At 40.1% G+C, this 20,392-nt stretch overlaps 1 protein-coding gene across 2 annotated transcripts; it reads right to left on the minus strand.

Annotated features, from left to right (window-relative positions):
- Window positions 1-712: 712 nt before the first annotated feature.
- Window positions 713-20,356, minus strand: SLC26A11 (solute carrier family 26 member 11). 2 transcript variants are annotated; one of them, XM_081317059.1, is made up of 17 exons: window positions 20,200-20,356; window positions 19,477-19,833; window positions 16,821-17,013; window positions 15,724-15,809; window positions 13,502-13,581; window positions 12,626-12,768; window positions 12,294-12,469; window positions 10,914-10,986; window positions 9,980-10,030; window positions 9,556-9,616; window positions 7,983-8,038; window positions 6,902-7,042; window positions 5,885-6,012; window positions 5,374-5,473; window positions 3,036-3,169; window positions 1,501-1,573; window positions 713-1,207 (listed from the first exon to the last, which is right to left on the minus strand). In XM_081317059.1, the coding sequence occupies exons 2-17, from the start codon at window positions 19,666-19,668 to the stop codon at window positions 1,128-1,130; spliced, it is 1,767 nt and encodes a 588-aa protein (XP_081173185.1). In that variant the 5' UTR covers window positions 19,669-19,833; window positions 20,200-20,356; the 3' UTR covers window positions 713-1,127. The 2 variants fall into 2 exon arrangements, with proteins under 2 accessions (XP_081173185.1, XP_081173186.1); XM_081317060.1 differs by lacking the exon at window positions 20,200-20,356 and having other exon boundaries at window positions 19,477-19,913.
- Between the last annotated feature and the right edge of the window lie 36 nt (window positions 20,357-20,392).

Here is a 20,392-nt window from a genome sequence, read left to right on the forward strand (position 1 = left end):
TTTTTAGCATCAAAGTTCAAAAGCATAAATGTTCTATTTTACTTCTTTAAAGTCCAACCTTGATAGCCATAGAGTGTCACATGGAAACTCAAGACTTGTAGAGTTCTGATATAGACATGACATGGCATCTAAGCATTTTTCCCCAAGGCTTTCACTGCTATCCTGTTGGCATGTGATTTATTTTTTGACTGCTGGTTTGTTTACTGTTGATACAGTGTTAAAAGGCAGACAGTATCCACCTTTTCAGCATTGTCAATTCTAAGGCTGGTTGTCATTAGCTGGACAGATTTATGTCCAGAACCAGTTTCCTTGAGAAGTTCAAGATGCTGGGAAAAACAGAAAGAAAGAGAAGAGGAGAAGTAATAGCAAGCTGAATCGACTTGATTATAACAGCAATGAATGCACCATTAGGAGACATGCCAGGTTGAAGACAGATCTTCTTGGACAAATCCTGTCTACATGGATACCAAAAATCAACAGTTAATGACACTTAATCAATGTCTTGCTGGTGTGTGAAGGTTCTTGAGAACTGAGCAGCCAGATAAATAACCAGGACACATCAGAATGCTGCAAGTGGATGACAGCGACTATACAAAAAATGGAATGGCAAGTGGAAAAGTGGTTCAAATGCATCAGATACATAAGTTGATCTACACATGGACAAATAATCTGGCTTAATAGAAACTCCACAAAAGAAAGGCATCTAATATTTCAATTTTTACTGAAATGAATATTAGAGATTACAGTATATAGCTGGAAACAATTTGCCATAAGAATACTGTTCCATTAATAATATTAATTTCAGAATATATTAGAGGCATCAATGTGATAAGCTACAGTCATAGAAGTATTTAACCCACACTGATTTCACAAGTTTTTCCTAGATTCCTGAAATTATTTTCAATTATTTGTTTTTATCTTTATTTGTTGAGCTGAAGTTCCTCATTTTTCCTATGTAAAAAATTCCAAAATGATTTCTGAATCCTGACAGAGATATGTATTAATGCCCATAAATGAGTGCAGACTCTGCTAAGATTCTACTATGCCATTCTATGGACCCAAAACTTCATCCTCCAGTCTGAGGTTCTCCTACTGGACCGACATAGTCATTAATGAGCTCAATTCCTTCACTGGATCATCCCAGCTGTAGTCTGTATGTCATCCATCATGTCTTCAATGGCAACGTGCAAGTCTCCAAGATTTCTTTCTACAACAGAAAATATACATTATGCTATGAATCTGATACACTATGGTTTCCATAACTCAAATCTTGCTTTAGACAAATAATCTAAAGGTTAAAAACCAGGAGAACACATAAATAATGCAAATAAATAAAATTCATTTGTACTCTGTTTATAAGAGATTTACTATGTCCAAGCTACTTGCACAAAAATTAAAATCAGATGAATTAAAACCATTAAAGTCAACTGATAATATCTGACATTGGAATGCTCAATATCTATTTAAGAATTAGTGAAGTTTCTTTAGATCTTTGCCTACTTGCATCCTTTAGGGTGGAAAAATTACGAAAGCCATTCAAGTCAGCAGCCAGCAAGACTTCAAGCAGGTGAGCCTGTGGGCATGAAGGACAATGGGAGAATTAATCAGGTTTTTCCCCCCACAAAAGCTTATAGGAGAGGGAGGGAGGGAGGGTGGATGGTTCAAGGGCAGAACAGATCCCTTGTGAATTTTCAAGTTTCACCTTTTGTTTCTCTGGCTAAAAGGTAAAGGTAAAAGGTAAAGGTTCCCCCGCACATGCGTGCTAGTCGTTTCCAACTCTAGGGGCCGGTGCTCATCTCCGTTTCAAAGCCGAAGAGCCAGCGCTTGTCCGAGGACGTCTCCGTGGTCATGTGGCCGGCATGACTAGACGCCAAAGGCGCACGGAACGCTGTTACCTTCCCACCGGAGTGGTCCCTATTTTTCTACTTGCATTTTTACGTGCTTTCGAACTGCTAGGTGGGCAGAAGCTGGGACGAGTAACAGGCGCTCACTCTGTTACGCAGCACTCGGGATTTGATCTGCCAAACTGCCGACCTTCTGATCGACAAGCTCAGTGTCCCAACCCACTGAGCCACTGCGTCCCTTCTGGCTAAAAGGTAGGATTAGTCAAATTTCTGGATCAAAGGAAAGAATACAGTGCTAGATAACTCAGTGGGCTGACACAGTATAAAGCAGCCCATATAGCTTGAACGTTCAGACTATATTCCAGAGAGACATTGAAAATGTTGTTTCAGAAATTATGCACTGTTGGTATGTTTAATTTATGAATATATGTGGCTATTCGACATGAAGCTATGTAGAAAACAACACTACAACTATTCTCACCATCCTGCTGTGCAGACATAATAGGGCTGAACATGTCAATATCCCTAGCCAGCAGGACCTCACCTGGTAAAGGCGAGAGGGGATGCTAAAATTGAGAGCATTTCTTCAAGAGCTTAGTTTATTATACAGGTAGTCCTTGACTTAGGACAGTTCGTTTGTTATACAGGTAGTCCTTGACTTACGATAGTTCGTTTGCTGACTGAAGTTACAATGACACTGAAAAAAGTGACGTATGACCGTTTTTCACCCTTATGACTATTGCAGCATCTCCATGATCAAAATTTGGATGCTTGGCAACTGAGTCATTTATGACAGTTGCAGTGTCCTGGGTCATGTGATCACTTTTTGTGACCTTATAAGCAAAGTCAAGGGGAAAGCCAGATTCACTTAACAACCATATTAATAACTTAATAATTGAAGTGATTCATTTAAGTGCGGCAAGAAAGGTTGTAAAAAATGGGGCAAAACTCACTTAACAAATATCTCATTTAGCAACAGAAATTTTGAACTTAATTGTGGTTGTAACTAGAGGACTACCCACATTCTTGCTCCTCATCCTCAAGGGTTAAAATCTTCTACATGAAAAGTATATACTTTGTCACTGAATTGTTAGGCCTCTAAGACTTTTTAAGTTAAAATTACTCAGCCACAATTTACATTTGCCCCTGTTCTCCCCCCCCACACACACACAGTCCCAGTCAAACTTCCACCTGCAAGCCAATGAAGATTAAGTGAAGTTCCCGGTGCTGGAATTCCTGCAGAAGTTCAGACAGACCTAATACCACAGTATAGTCAATGCTGCTGATGTGGCTACAGTCCAGGATGACTTTGCGTTGCTGAGGCTCTGAAGAAAGACAATATTATATGTGCTGAAAGAATGAAGAGCACAAGGCCTTATGCAGTCCAATTCCTAGATAGCTGCTTTAACAGAACAATATTTTGGTCCAGATTTGGAAAATGATAACAATGGAAGAACATTTTATAAATCTTTTAGGTTCACAACTTTTGGAAGTTTTGCACCCATCTCCCCCAAATTATATAAATTTTAATGTAAATTAAATAACTTTTTAAAAATGCAAATCATCCTGCTTTTATTATTTAATATAAAATTAACTTTCTTTAGCAGAATGTTTCCCAATGTAAGCTTGATCTGAGTAGAAGGAAGTTCTGACAATTAAGACTGGAAATAAAAAGAAAAAAATGCATTCATATACTCAGATAAAATAAGGTATTGAACTAATATTAATAAAAGCACAGATATGTAAGATCACCAATATGGACTATATTATAATAACACAGAGACTCAACTTTGCCTCCACAATGTGTTAAGATTCCAACTCTCAGGATTCACACTACCAATTCATGCTGATTAGCAATCCAGAAAGTTGAAATTCAATTCTTTGACCGCATGAAGTTGTGGAAATTTACAATCTGAATCTCTATAGATACACAAATTCTACTCCTTCCACAGCCATAACTGATACAGAACAGACTACACGTCTTAGCCTAATCTACACACATTACAGTTTCAAGAAAAAAAAAATGGAGAAAAGAAAAGGCTAAGAACCCTGTACATTATTATAGAAATATCAGTCTTTGTGCTTGTGGGTTGTGTTTTATTTTTGATAAGAACTTTCAGTGAAACAGGTGCCAAGGGACAAAAACAATTAGCTACTAAATCCCAAGAGCTAAGCACAATAACCTGCATACACGAACAGAACACTGCACGCATTTTACAAACCAAGATAATCTTCACCACAAGGTCCTGATCTATCATCATCAAAATTTGGTGTGTTTCCGGAAAAATAATAAAACAAAATTGCAAAAGGAAGAGTGAAAAGGAGGGAGGAGAAAACTCAAAATTATTCTGAGTTTTGTCCTTTGGTATTCAGGTTGATAGTTGGGGAAGCTACAGCAATTCCTGGATCAGGTTGCCATCACATATATTTATTTTATTTTATTTTAATTCCATTTATATCCCGCCCTTCTCCGAAGACTCAGGGCGGCTTACAAGCTTAGCAGTAGCCTTCATTCTATGTATATGCCTGCTTATTAGGGCTTTCACACACACCCCAAGCGGCGTTATTACAAAGTCAGCTTAATTGCCCCCAACAATCTGGGTCCTCATTTTACCTACCTCGGAAGGATGGAAGGCTGAGTCAACCTTGAGCCTGGTGGGATGCGAACCTGCACTAATTGCAGGCAGCTGGTGTTACTTAAGGAGGCATTAGCCCACTGCTCCACCAAGGCTCATATTATGACTTTGCCCTCCTTTCCTGACATTTTGGAACTATAATTGTCCTTAACTGCAGCATACTTGGTTGAGCAGACTGGCTACAACCTGTGGGAGGTGCAAGACATTTGAGAGTGCAGTTTGGGGAGAAGACAGACTATTTCATAGAAGGCCAAGAAGGCAAAGAGGACATTCCCCCACAGCATTCCTTGCAGGCCTCATATCCTACTTTTTTAACTTCCTACTTTAGGAAGACTATTGAAAGACACAGGAATAAACTGCTGTAACTTTCTTCCTCAGGCCTCTTCCATCTCTAGGTTAATGTGGGGCACATTGCCCAGCATCACCCGTCCCAAACAAACCACCCCTTTCATTCAAAGAAAAGAAGTCAGAAAACAAGAATGCAAGGAAGAGATCAGTCAAAGAGTTAGCAAGCTACTCAGGGTATTTGCAAGAGAATCTGGCCAGGTTGCATGCTTTTCTTACCAATCAAGGACATGGTTCGTTAAATTAAAATATTTACCCTACTTCATAAGTTTGTTTAAAAATCTATTCCGAAGTTCCATCAGTTCAGCTCAAGAACTATTAGCTGGAAAGTCTTCTTATTTGGTCCCAATATCTATGCATTTTGCACAGTTCCTCAAAAGGTATACCGAAATAGTGAAACATTCTTGAAATACTACTTATTTTCTGTGGAATGACATGAAGCTAATCACCTGGAGCAGTTATTCTTCCAGAGGCACCTAAGAGGAGGAATATTTCTTAGATGAGATGTACTGAAGTCTCATTTCAAGAAGTCTGCATATACAGATTACCTGATAGAGCTTGCTTGTGTACGATATCCCGGAGGAAGTCAATTGCAGGGAATTGAAGGCCATTCTCAGGCTTTATGATTACTGCATTGTCCCTTACAACCTGGAGAAAAAGGTAGAAAGTTTTGTGGGGAGGAACACAAGGTGAAGTGAGTAGGTTTGAGCCATCACAGTGCTTCCTGATGTACCTATGAAACCATTTCTTGTTTATGTAGTATCTTTTTATTTCTATGAACTCTCAGTAGAATTGAAAATTGGAGAGGAATAGAGATACAAATGTCTATATGTTCCTATGTTATATATAAATGCTGACATCCTGATATAGCAATGCCTAAGTCTATCCTTTCCTGTTTCCCCCTAAGTAGAGCCCAATTAGTCAGAGCAGATACAAGCAAAAGAGAATTTATTCTATGATAAGCTATGTACAGCTGCCATGTATTGTTTTCTGGCCTAAGGGAACAGTCTTCTCCAAACCCTGCCTGCACTTGACTCAGTGAATTAAAAACCAACCAACCTCTATTCGAGGTCTGGCGATGGGGTAGAGCAGGAGAATTCCAGAAACTATCACCCCTGCTATGATGCCATATTGCACTTCCCAGAAACAAACAAAGAACGTAACACAAAGAGGCACCAGGTCTAGCCCTGTGAAAAAAGAACAGAGAATTCAATCAAGAACATATCCATCCCATCAGCAATAGGGGACAAAACAAGCAGGCAGTTCCAAAGAAAACTAGCTCTATTGTTATGTACAAATGGTTTAAGAGTGTAGACATAAGTTGTGCAAGAAAGTGATTAGAACTAAACCTCAAAAGACAACATGTACATAGCATACCGTTTCCCCCTCTACTTCCTCTAAGCTTGACATTAGACAAGGAAATGTAGCTTAGCAGAGAGACTGCACAGCCGCACTTTTGCTGGCAGAGGTAGGAAATTAACATTGATATAAAGTGACCAAAAAATGGTCTGACGATGTCTCTGTAATGGTCTGGGGGCAGGTTAAGGATATTATGCTTTCCTGTTTTTACGAAACAGTGTGCTGTCCCTTGTACCAGGATAAAGAAGAAGTTTAGAACTTAAACCAGTTCTACATCTAACTTAAATACTGTAGGTCGCTGGTTGTAACACAAAACTGCAAGGTCTTATGACCCATCCGATCCTTCACCCCCATCCAATATATGTGGTCTTAGAAAAAGCTGGGCTGAAAGGGCTTCCAAGATGCGGTTCTAATAGCCTCACCCTGCATCCTAAATGTTTAAAAGTCTGTACAACAATGAAAAGCATCTCGACTTTGCCAAGACCTAAGTCAACTCCTTCTTTCTTAATAAAGAAATAGCAGATTAATCAAGTTTCAGAATGTCAATATCAGGTTAGCACTAAGAAGTGCTACAGAGAAGAAGGAACTTCCATTCTGCTTCTCCCATACACACATTCCTTCAGGCTTAAATCCCAACCATCTTCAGTGTCTTTAGGGAAGTATTCAATGTTTTCTAACTGACCATCTTTGAGAAGGACAAGATATCCACGTTCATACTTTTAACCTGCCATAATGTGCAGAAGATCCTGGCATCAAACATTGGAGCCACAGCACAGATGATGACCGCTGCCAGTGCTGTCTTGGGAATGTAGTAGAAGAGGGATGTAAGGTAGGCCAGGGATAAGAGTACTAAGGCCCCTACAAAAGAAAAGAGACACCCATATTATGAAGTCAAAATGCAGGTTTACAATAAGCTGCAACTACGCTGGGTGGCAGAGCAGGGCTGGGCACATTATTATGCCAGAGGTTTTCCATGAAGTGTAATGATAAAAACAACTAAAAGTCAGAAGAGAACTTGGAACAGCCAACCAGAAACTGGTGAAAAACCATACTATTCCAGAGGAAGTTGGGAGATGACCATCACTCCCACATTAACAATGTTGGTTTATTTTATTTTAGTTCGCCTGCTGTTTCTGCTTTGGCTGGGTGAGTTGGGTTACTTTGGGGCTTACCACAGGTGGCTGAATTCTTACTGTGTGCTTTCTATTTTTGAAAACTGCTGGGAATTTTGAAATATTTGGTGGCATATAAATTTAATCAGTGAATCCCCAATGGTTGTAACCTATAAGGAGATTTCACATTATGTTTCATAAACTGAAAAATATGTTTATCGGCTCACCAATGAAAGACTATATTCTACCAAGTCCCAGCAACAGTGTGAACATGTTAGGAATGCCCAGCATAATTGAATATCACTATAATTACTTGTATTTCAATTTCTTCTTGTCATATTATTATTCCCTCACTTGCAACAGTGTGTGTGTTCGTGTGTGCACGCGTGTGTGCGCTCTTTCCCCCATGCATCTAATGAAGCAGACTATGATCCAGGAAAAATTTGCCATAATGAACTTATTAACCTTTTAAATGTTTACCTGCTGTGTATCAAGAATCTATGTTTGCACATAGTATTTGATGCTCTTTCGTTGTATTATTTACTTTTCTGCAGGGGCTCTTTGGGCAGATTTAATGAAAAAAGGAGAGCTACACATAAGATATTTTGTGCTGACTCATTTATAATTTATAACCTTCTGCTTCTAATTTATTCTCCTTCAGCAAAGGCATTATTCTTTTCTCCTACCTGTGATGAGTCCTCCAGCAGGAGTGCATACACCAGTCTGAGCATTCACTGCTGTCCTAGAATGTGAGCAATGCCATTATAAGTAAAAGGATTAACCTTATTTTAAGCCTAGAAGTCTCAAAGACATGTACGCATGCAACCTACTGCCCTTTCCACAAGGTGAGCTATGCTTCCCCTAGATTTCTCCTTACATTCTTTGATTATGAATTTGCAAATTATGATTTATGACCAGATCAAATGGAAGAAGCTGGAAGAAAATCAACATTAAAGCAATTAAAAATGCAGAGGTTTGAATAAAAAGGTTGTCTTTATTTTGCTGTGTCCACAATATTTCTCCACTGCTTCACCTATATATTTCTCCATATTCTATAAGGATGTGGTCTTCAGTTGAGAAAAAAAAAACCTCAGTGTCAGTAATCAGCCAAAGAGAGTAAGATCTAAGCACCAGACTTTGAGCAGTTATGAGAAAATGTTTTCAGTCCAAAGTTCAGCTCCAAGACAAGAAACTTTTCCCGGAGCAAGTCATCCTTCCTCTTGTTCCTAGTTAAAAAAAAATCTAGGAATACAGTCCTGGGTTGTATAAACAGAGGCATAGAATCAAGATCATGCAAGGTATTAGTACTGCTTTATAAAACCCTCGTAAACCCACACCTGGAATATTTCTGCTAGTTTTGGTCACCATATCACAAAAAAGATGTTGAGAGTTTGGAAAAAATTCAGAGAAGAGCAACTAAGATGATCAAAGGCCTGGAGACTAAAACATACGAAGAACGGCTGCAGGACTTGGGTTTGGCTAGTCTAAAGAAAAGAAGAAATAGGGGAGACATGATAGCAGTGTTCCAGTATTTGAGGGGCTGCCACAAAGAAGAGGGGGCCATGTTATTCACCAAAGCACCAGACGGAAGGACGAAAAAGTATGGTTGGAAACTGACCAAAGAGAGAAGCAACCTGGAATTAAGGAGAAACTTCCTGACAGTGAGGACAATTAACCAGTGGAATAGCTTGCCCCTAGAAATCGTGGGCACTCCATCACTGGAGATTTTTAAAAAGAAGCTAGACAGTCCCTTGTCTGAGATGGTATAGGTTCTGCTTGAGCAGGGGACTGGACTAGAAGACCTTCAAGGTCCCTTCCAGCTCTATTCTATTCTAGGAAGCCTCCGAAATTGGCCTCAAGCATCACCTTTGTCTAACCTTATTAATTAACTCACAATCATTTTTGAACATAAAAAAGTATATCCAGCTTCACCTGGGTTCTTGAACAGCTATGTCTACTTGAATAATAAGGAAAAATAACTTTATAGTAAAATGCAGTCTGTCTAAAGTTCTCCATGTGTTATCATGAAACAGACATGAAGTACCTTCTACCTTCTACTACTACTATTACTACTCCATAAGGATGAAATAAAAATGTTATAAAAAGCTTTTTCATTAGGTTAAGAATTTTTAAGGGGCAATGAATCCACAGCAAGTGATGCATACAAATACTATTTCAAATTACCTTATGTGTGTTTATTTACCTATGTAAATATCCTGCATTTACCAAAGAAAGGGGAAGAGATAGTGCTTTCCTTACCGGCCAAAACTGCCTGTGACTGGATAGGATGAGACAAAGGATCCCAGCACGTTGGTCAATCCTAGACAGCACCACGGAAAAAAGGCAGGAACAGAATCAGTGAGATTGCAAGACTTGCTCGCTTCTCTCCTGGACTCTTAGAGCCATTCACCCAATTCCTCTGGAATTTCTACACTGAGTATAGATTAGTCCACAAAGTATCTTCCAATTCTGTTTACCCAAAATAGGAAAGCTGCAAGTGAGGCGAGAATGAGATTTCTCCAATGAAGGCTGTTCCAAAGATTCTTTCTGCTTACCTACTAATTAGAATAGCTGCACCTGACAACTGGGGTTCCCAGATTCACCCCACCCCCCCAGGCTTCATTCCTACTTGGCTTAGGTATCCCTCATCCAGTCAACCAAGGCATTTAGGTAAAATCCTTACCCATGGCTAGCAGCTCCTGGTTGGGATCAATCTGGTACTTATTTTGAGATGCTAATAAGAAAAAAATGAAATATCATCACATATTGATAAGACCAAGAATAATTTATTATACCATTTTCCACAGAAAAGAAGCTTTCAAGACACTATAGGCATAGGGATAAGTGAAGCTAAAAGAAATATTGTTAAGGGGCAGTAGATAATCCTAGAAACTACTTCCCTAAAGCAGTATGACTGATTATGTTACCCATTATCTTAACTAGCACACCCACTGACTAAACTAGTTAAGGACTTTAGAATTTATACTCCAGAGAAATAAAGACTAAAAAAAAAATCAGTCGTGAATTCAGGTAACAGACCTCTTTCTGATTCTCTGCCTAATACTTCCACTGACAAAGTTGAGTTTCTATCCCTTCAATGCAGGGAGAGACAAGAAAACAGCTACATATTATGCTGAATTACTATTACTCTAGGGAAATTTTAGCCCAAGGGTATATTGTCTGCTTCCTTTTGATGTTGCTGAAATGTCCAATGTATCTCATATCCCAGACTATGCTAGTTGGGGTTGTGGAAGTAATCATTCCCCAACCAGTTTAAAAACAAAAACAAAACAAAACTCCAAACTCCAATTTTTGGTGCATTTAGTGCATTGTGATTGATTGTTTGACTGACTGACTGATTGACTGATTTAAAATACCTAGCCATCCATCCTATAATCAACTGGGTGACTCCCAGTCAACCACATCCCATTTCCAGCTAATTGTGATTTATTCAGTAATCCAGTATGAAACAGACTATGGCTTGCTGTGATTTGTGACCAGAAACTACTATCTCCAAATAGAAGTAAAGTTTCATTTCAGGTGTCAGGTGTGCAGGGGAGTATAGTGCTGCCTTCCCTCCCTCCCTCCTCAGTGTGCAAGCAAGATAATGATCCTACCAAATGCTTTGGCAATAGCAACCGTCTCCAGCAGTCCCATGAGGGGCACCACCGCCAAGCCAGGTCCAATGGCCTGCAGGGATGGAAGAGGGAAGCTGTATTTCTCTGCAATTTTGATCAAGAAGGAACTATGGCCGCAAAAGGAATGTCTCATAGCAATGGAGGAAATGTAACAGACAGATAGAGTAAATGCTAGAGTTGAATGCAGAAATCTGGATTTAAAGAAAATTACTATGTGATTTGGAAGGAATACCTTAAATCAAATGTGTCTTTTCTCAAGATGGTGCATCAAATGTGGACGGCAACCAGGAGAAAATGTAGCTGCTTTGAGATACTCCTAACAGGTCCTATCCGTGCACTCCCCATATACCCTGGTCTGTCTGGTCTTTGTCTGCCAGACAAAGATTATGATGGTTTGGTCTTTTAGGCTTTTGAGAGTTGCTCTGTCCAAATCTAAGCTGTTGGATTTATTATTTATTTTTATAGCGAACATATCCAACACACCTTTCTCCTCCTACTTTCTGCACAACAATCTTGTTAGGTGGGTTGGGCTGAGAGAAAGTGACTGGCCCAAAGTCACCCAGCTGGCTTTTATGGCTAAGTTGGGGGTAGAACTCTTTCTAGGCTGGTGCCTTAACCACTAGACCAAACTGGCTTATATAAGTCTGAATTACTGAAGAGTAGAAAACTTACTTTTGCTGCAAAATTATGACATTTTCTATTCTAAAAAGTTCCGTCAGTACAAAAGCACTAAGATGCAAGTGTCAAAGCTTTTAAGATGCAAGTGTTTAAGTTACTACTATTATTTAAGTTTCAAAAAAGAGTCTATTAAAAAAAAACTTAACTGAAAAATAATTCTATGTGGATTACACCTAACAATGCAGACAGCAATTTATTTCAGCATATAAAAAAACCCAGACCAATATAACAAGGACTGTTTTTTTTTTAAAAAAGGAAAGATCTTTGTAAAAGGTATTGATGAACATGTTTAAAATCTACTGTTTCATTTTTGAGAGTGACTAAAACCAAATCTGCTGTCAGTTTAACTGTATTTATTTGTAAAGTTGTGATCAAACTGTAGAGTGCATAAAGAATGGCCTTGAAGGACAGGAGGAAGCGTTGCTACCAATCCAACGGTCAGAGAAAAGGGGCCTGGGCCTAGGCCAAGAAAATAAACTGAGAAAACTTCTCAAACAAGCCCTTTCCTAGTTTACACAGTGATAATAAAGAGGTAGGGAGAGTGCATTCAGACTTACAAGATTCTGTTACAATACAAGTGGTCTTGAACCACATTGGCATTGGTTGCTTAGTCTACTCTATCTAGAAGGGCTGACATAAGCAGAGAGGCAGAAACTGAACCAATAAAAAAGTAATACACACCTGTACCATTTCCTTAAAACCAATAGTCTGGTTGGATGTGATGATGGAGAACGGTGGTGGCTGGAACAGAGGGAGTCCCTGGGGAATCGTTCCTGTGAGGCTGAAAGGCTGGGAGCCGGTCACTTGGAAAGAATAGGCCACAAGGCCAGCAAAGAGAACCACAAGAGCATTACGGGCTGTAAAGGAAGAGAATCTTAAATAAAGTTCTGCATTGTCAAACAATAGGGATGGATTCCATAATCATGACAATATTATGGAATACTTCCAAAGAAGAAGATACTTCCAAGAAGAAGAAAATTAAACATTTGCTTAGAGGACAGGACAGGACAAACCGGTAGCTGTTGTCCAAATTATATATCGACTGATTCTGACAGGCAAAGGTTCCAGTGGATGGGTCCTGGGGATTCCTTTTTTCATTTGTTGCAGGACCAAAAGCACCATTACGCAGAACACTCCAAGGATGGCATCTCCAGCCCTGCAGATAACCATGACATTGGTCTGCAACAACTCTGTACAGATAAAAGACCTCCATCCTATTTGCTTTATAAGCATGGATCCTTCTCCTAAGCCACCCAGTTTGTGCACCACTTTATTCAGCCACCAAGATACACGTGCTTTCCTGCTGGTGAATTAGATTTTTAATAAGTTAAAGGAAATATGAAGTATGAGATTTAAAACCTTGAAAAACGTAAGCCCAGATTTAGTTTCATTCATTCATATAACATATCCTGTAAGTATATATAGTTTAACTTTTGTAAGGACAATAATGCTAACCTCAAAGTAAACATAATCCACTCAGAAATGTCCCAGTTAAGCATAAAATATCAGATGGCTATTTGTCAGGCTATCTTCTGATTTCTACAGTTTTAAGCTCATTTATTTATTCTTTACCTAATTGAAAAAAATATTTGGCTCTAAGGTATGAGGAACAAAATGGATATGTCCCAAATTCATCAACATTCCACCTTTTAGCTCCATTCTAAGATTCCCCGGGCAATATTTGAACTTGCACAATTTCAGAATTTAGGAATGCTATAAATCTAGAAATATTCAGAAACCCACCCACAAGCTCGGAAATCAAACTTCACCCTCAATATTTATAACTCCCAGATTCTAATTCTATGTACTATTTTTGCACTAATTTTCCACTTTTTTAAACAGGAAGAGGAGGAATAAAAAAAAGGACCAAGAGAGAAAAACATTTTTACCGTGTCTCAGTAATTCTGCAGAAGGTATAATACACTTGTAGGATAAACTGCTTTGGAATGTTCTGCAGACCAAGGAGTGTCTATGTAAAATTAAATACACACAAGAATGGAGTTGGTAAAACAAAACACAGACGTATGCACACACGTACACCCCCCCCATGGAGAATATACTACATGAATGAAAGGAATCTAGAAGCCATCTGAAACAAGGTACCGTATTTTCCGGCGTATAAGACGACTGGGCGTATAAGATGACTCCCGACTTTTGAGAGGATTTTCAAGATTTTTCGTCTTATACTCCGTAAAATACTTACATGCCAGTTGCCAAGTGTCCGACACAAGCCTGATTCAGACCCGTCTGATGCAGATGGTGCAAAGCCCTGCTGGTTCCCGCCCGACGCCGGACGGCTCCGCCGGTGCCGCCTTGAGAGGGAAGGGCGTGAGGCACCTGCCATGGCTCCCTGAGAACTCCTTAGCAGCCGGGGAGCGCGCGCGTGCGTAGGACTGCCCTACCGGCTCCCGCCCGACGCCGGACGGCTCCGCCGGTGCCGCCTCGAGAGGGAAGGGCGTGAGGTGCCTGCCATGGCTCCCCGAGGACTCCTTAGCAGCCGGGGAGCATGCGCGTGCGCAGGACTACCCTGCCGGCTCCTGCCTGATGCCAGCCTGCCCTGCTTCCTCCACAGTGACAGGGGAGGGCGTGCCTTCCCGGGCTCGTCGACTTGCAGCCACGCCAGAGCCGAAAGGGGCTTTTCCTTCCACCCACCCTTTGGAATAAATGCAAGAGCTCCCGGGGTCTGGCGTTTGCAAGGGGGAGGGGAAGGGGCTTAGAGGCTCTTGGGGGTGGGAAGGGAGAGTCACATTGGAGGGGAGACTGGACTAAGGAGGCTTGAAGTTGCTTTGCAAGAACAGGGGCGCTCGATTGATTTATGTACTATTTTCCGGCGTATAAGACGATTGGGCATATAAGACGACCCCCCAACTTTTGAGAAGATTTTCATGGGTTAAAAAGTCGTCTTATACGCCAGAAAATACAGTAGTCTTTGATACTGTATGAGAATAATACATTTCATGAGACTTAAGTAACTTCTCAAGAAACATGTGTTTGTAGTACATATTAATACAACTTTCCACTTAATTACAATCCATTTTAAATTTTAGCATATATATTTATTTATATGCTAAAATGCAAAGATAATTTTTTTACATGTAAAAGGTTTGATACATTTTCACCATAGAAATTCATAATATACAGCATAACAGCCAATTTGTAAATTTTTAAACTTGACAGTTCAAAGTGTTCTTTTATTCTCTATTATTTTTAAAAAAATTATCTTCCAAGACAGACGTAAAGGGGTGGCCTAAGCAGCTTCCACCAATATTTTTGCTAATGTGATAAGCCAGTAAATGTTTTCTAGTGAACCAAAGCCAAACCTTCTATAAGAAAAGATCTGAGGCTTCTTTTTGGACACTCGCAAGCACAAAGAACTGTATCTGTAATTGCTATCATCTCAGCCTCTTGCAAATAAGCTGGCTGTGGTCAACCACAGAGGAAATATTGATGTTATAAGAGACCTAGAATTCATTAGTACACAATCTTCAGCAATGCTTAGAGGAGAAGGGTGTAGGGGAAAGGAAGCTGTTGAGCTCTACAATTATAGAAATTTCAGAATTTTGAAAAGCTCAAGAAAACAAGATCTTTGCTTGAAACTAAGAAGTATGAAATGAAATCAGAACAAAATTAAGGGCAGTTTTCACCAGTTTAAAGGAAGTAGCTGCAGAAAAGTTGGAATGTAAAACCACCCCACCCATTTGCCTCTCTTGATTAAAATCTTCCATATCTCCTATAAACTTCCTAAATATCAAAGATCAGTGACTGTTAGGCCCCAAACCAAGAATGACACATGGCAATTTTTTCAAGCTGATTTCACATCTATAGACAAAATCTTGCTAGACTGAGCAAGATTCTACTCTATCTCTGCATCTACAATATTCTGAACTGTTTTGAAGGAGCTGTCTTCATCTTCTTTCTCTCACACATACTATAATATGGGCCAAGTTGCCTCTTACTCTTCTGTAATGCACACACCCCACCATCCATCCTCACTACATTCCATCATAGTCACCTTTACTTAATAGGCTGGTCAGGCCTCTGTCCTATTCCTACAGAAGCCCCTTCACCTAAATTGTAATGTAAAGGCCAAGGGCAGACAGAGACAGCTTACCTTGACTTGGTTGAAGCCAATGATGACTGCAGCAGCTGAAGTAAATCCTTTAATGACAGGATACGAGATAAAGTCCAAAATGAAACCTGCCAGAAATGGGGGGTAAAATCCACTAAGTCTTTTATATCACCCTGGGAATCAAACCAGCTGGATTTCTTATCTATTCCTCAGACATTTGCCCATCATATCCTCTTCTCTTTCCTTTGTAGGATCTCTAGTCTTCCCTTTCTAAAGCAGAAAAGTACCCGGCAACTAACTAGATCAGGGGTCTTCATGGCACAATGGCTACGGAATTCTGGTAGTTGAAGTCCACAAGCCATAAAAGGGCCAAGTTTGAAGACCCCTGAACTAGATAAAGCTGGGGACTAGAGAGGAAGAGATTACATTCCAGATACTTAAAATAAGAACATACATAAAGTCCTATTTTAGGTAGAGAACTGTCTATTTAGCTGTAAATTCAGAACAAAATTAGGAAAAGGAAAATGATCTGAATGCATTATTTGTGGAGTTGTTTTTACTACGGAGTTCTTCCCATTTAAGCATTGCCATCCCAAAGTACTTTAAATAGAATACATCCAGCATTTAAATGAAGCATGTGTGAATCTCTCTTCATAATTACACATGGACATCCCAGTTCAAAAAATATATAGGCAGACAGTATCAGAGTCTACCAGAAGGTGAGGAAGAGTTTATAAATCACTTTAATAAGAGTTTGAATGAGCCTGTAATCCCGTACTCACTTATCTGACAGATACCCAAATGAACTCAATGAGATGTACTTTTGCACAGATATTTGGAAAAAATGTCCTGCAATTTATAGAAAGTTGAGGATACAAAAACGGGGAATTCATTTCTACTTTTTGTCAAGATTTGATTCTGAATTATCTTCTTTGGCCAATAATAGCAATAGGGCAGTGGACTTAGAACAGGGGTCTTCAAACTTGGCTCTTTTATGACTTGTGGACTTCAACTCCCAGAATTCCTCAGCCAGCATGCCTGGCTGAGGAATTCTGGGAGTTGAAGTCCACAAGACATAAAAGGGCCAAGTTTGAAGACCCCTGACTTAGAAGATCAATATAAAAGCCGCCAAGTCTTACCAAGATGGAGGAGTCCCATAGCTAACTGGATGCAACCTGAAAGAAAGGCAAGGAGAATGGCCAAGGCAGGCTCATGGAATGCATAGGAAGACACCAACAGGGACATGATGGCTGTTGGCCCTAGCGTTACATCTTTGGAGGTTCCCAAAAGGCAGTAGATGAAACAACCCATGAATGAAGAATACAGACCATACTGCAAAGGAGAGGAGAAGGCAACATCGGAGACTAATCATAGTACTTGAAGAACTGTAAGCCAATAAGACCACAAAGGTTATGAAAGGCCTACAAAATACAAATTATATTCTATGGAAAATTTGGTAAAATATTTTTAAAAGGAGTACAGGTAGTTTTTGTTTAGCAACTGCCTTATTTAGGGAACAGTCACAATTAAAAAGGTAATGAAAAAATAACTTTTATGACAAATCTACACTTAGCAATCAATTTAGAAAATGAACTCTGAAAACAAATATCTGCCAGAGGATAACTAGGTCAAGCAATCTTTTTAGGCTGGTGGATACATTTAGGCCTTGGCTGTGAGAAAAAGTCATTATGTCAAAATGACTTCCCATGGAATGTGGGCATCCATAAAATGGCTGCCACAATGGGCATGGCCAGATACAAAATACTCATTTACCAGAAGGAAAACTATAGACATTGCTCTGTTTATACCTCTAGAAATCTACTCTACTACTCCTGCTTATATTTGTCTTTTTCTTCCTGAGTAAGCACTGTCATTCCAGACAAAGAACTATACATATACAAGGGTACAAAGGCATTTTAGAAAATAAAGAAGCAGCATACCAGCTTCTCAATTAATATGTTTAAATACAGGTAGTCTTTGACTTACAACAGTTCATTTAGTTACCATTCAGAGGTACAATGGCTCTGAAAAAAGTGAGTTATGACCATTTTTCACACTTACGACTTTTGCAGGATCCCCGTTGTCACGCGATCAAAATTCAACTGCTTGGCCACTGGCTCATATTTATGACAATTGCAGTGTGCTGGGGTCATGTGGTCATCTTTTGCGACCTTCTGACAAGCAAGTCCACGGGACAGCCAGATTCATTTAACAACCGTGTTATTAACTTAAGAACTGCAGTGATTCACTTAAAAACTCTGTCAAGAAGGGCCGTCAAATGGGGCAAAATTCACTTAACAAATGTCTTGCTTCACAACAGAAATTTTGGGCTCAATTGTAGTCACGTCGGGGATTACCGTATTTTCCGGCGTATAAGACGACTGGGCGTATAGGTTGACCCCCTACATTTCCTGTTAAATTATAGGGTTTGGGCTATACTCGCCGTATAAGACTACCCCTCTTCCAACGCACACCAAATAAAAATTAAAAAACATCAGATTTGATTTTAATACAGTAATTTTAATTCAAATGCTTATGACATGCAGGTACTTAGTAGGAAAACTGTCACTTATAAACATAAGGCTGTTTGTCATCAAACATGTAAACATAAAACAGTACAAGTGGATTAAACTTTTCCTAATTCACTCTAAAGCTTTCCCTGCGCAGACCAAATGGGAGATCCGCTCCAGGTTTTCCAGCCAGCCCGCCCAGTTCCTGAGTCAAATGTGTCCTTAGAGCTAAGCAGCTGCTCTGCCTGCTGCATTCCCCACCTGCCTTTCAAGTTGGGATAGACTGCAACTGCTCAACTTTAGAAGGAAAGACGCCCACACCCCAGCCTGTAAAAAATCATATACTGCAGCTTCTTCTCCAATTGGTCCCGCTGCATTCCCCACCTGCCTTTCAAGTTGGGATAGACTGCAACTGCTCAACTTTAGAAGGAAAGACGCCCAGACCCCAGCCTGTAAAAAATCACAGACTGCAGCTTCTTCTCCAATTGGTCCCGCTTTCCCTGCGCAGACCAAATGGGAGATCCGCTCCAGGTTTTCCAGCCAGCCCTGTCCCTAAAGTTTCAGCACCTGGTGTATATACTATTGAGAAGATTTTCATGGGTTTAAAAAGTCATCTTATACGCCAGAAAATACGGTAGCTGTACTTCTTTAAAAAAAATTATATGGGATAGCCAGGAAGATGCCAATGAACAGAACATTGCCCACACCTGGAATAATATTTTGACTTGGTATACAGCAACTTCTCTATCACCTTTTGTCATGTTCCTGTTCCAGCCCACTTGCAATTTCTCACTTGGCTAGGATAGGTGGGAAAACAAAAGCACATGGATGTAACACACATGGATTTTCTTTATCTCTCTGTAAAAGTGCCAAATAAGAACTCTTTTATGAATAAATGAGGTCATTATCTAATTAATTATCAGCTCCCAGGCTAACTCTTAAAACACAAAAGGCTGCCTGTTATAGCCATTCCTTTCACAAACATCCGTTCCTCCAGCCACCAGCCCTTGCCCTCCGTGGCATCCAGTAAAGCTAATCTTTCCTTCCCTCAAGCAAAAATCAAATGGTATTGTCAGACCAAGAGTCCCTAATGTTTTTTAAAAAGGAATTGAATTTGAACTCAGTTTCTATCCTTTTCCTCTTCACTCTCCAATTAGATGAGGAGCCTTTTACGCAACAAGGCGAGTCCACTGCTAGTGTGAATATTGACTGAGGAGATGTATTCCGAAGCTGTACAAATACAATATTATGTTAAGTATAGCCACTCCTGCATGAACAACCTCACCTCCACGGGGAGACCAGCCACCACAGCATAAGCAAGAGCTTGTGGCACCACAGTCATCCCCACAGTCATCCCGGCCATAAAATCCAGCTGTAGCCACTGCAGAGAATACTTGGGAAGCCAAATTAGCACCGGCAATCTCTTTGCAGTTGCTCTGTAACATTGCTTCCAACTCTCCCGGCTTCCTTCTGACATGGCTGGATTCTTGTGTGGTTCGGACTGATTCACTTGGGATCCACCATCTCAACCATCATCAAAGCACTATCAGGCAATGTCACAGAGGCAGGCAAACACAGCTGTCATAGCAAATGGTCTTGCTGGAGTTGATCACAAACTGGCAGTACAAGTTCATAGGTAATCCTGGAAAAGAAATAGGATAGCAATTAAAGGAACACTATCAATGCTCCGTTTTGTATAGGAACAGAGGATCCCGTTTTAGAATAATATTGTCTCTCCCTTAACAGTAAACAATGGCCACATCATCTAATTTCCATGCAGGACGTGGACCTAAGCATATTTTGTATTTAAATATTTGCGACCCAATTGTTAGTGTTCTAATTGCTACTCCTGCACTTGGTAGAGATGTCATGAAAACCCGGACAAGGATCGCTCAAAACAGGCAACGGAAAATCAGGAGATCAAAAGTAATTCAGGAGACTTCCGAGTGGAGGAGCAAGACGAGGCAGGGAAGAAGGAATTTAGTCATGAAGACCAGAGAAAACTTACATTAGTAGGTCCTGTATCGCGACGAAAGATGATTGTGGAATATTACCAGACACCATCCGATCAACTCTATAAAGATAGTGAGCGGCCCCTTCCGGAGGGCGTTTGCATGGCTCCAATTCCTCAATTCAGACGCATCGACCGACAAACTAAATCCAAATTAACCTCAGATTCCAAGCGGCCGACTCCCCACTCC

The sequence above is a fragment of the Vipera berus genome (genome assembly GCF_964194415.1).
Source record: "Vipera berus genome assembly, chromosome: 2".
Lineage (NCBI taxonomy): Eukaryota > Metazoa > Chordata > Lepidosauria > Squamata > Viperidae > Vipera > Vipera berus.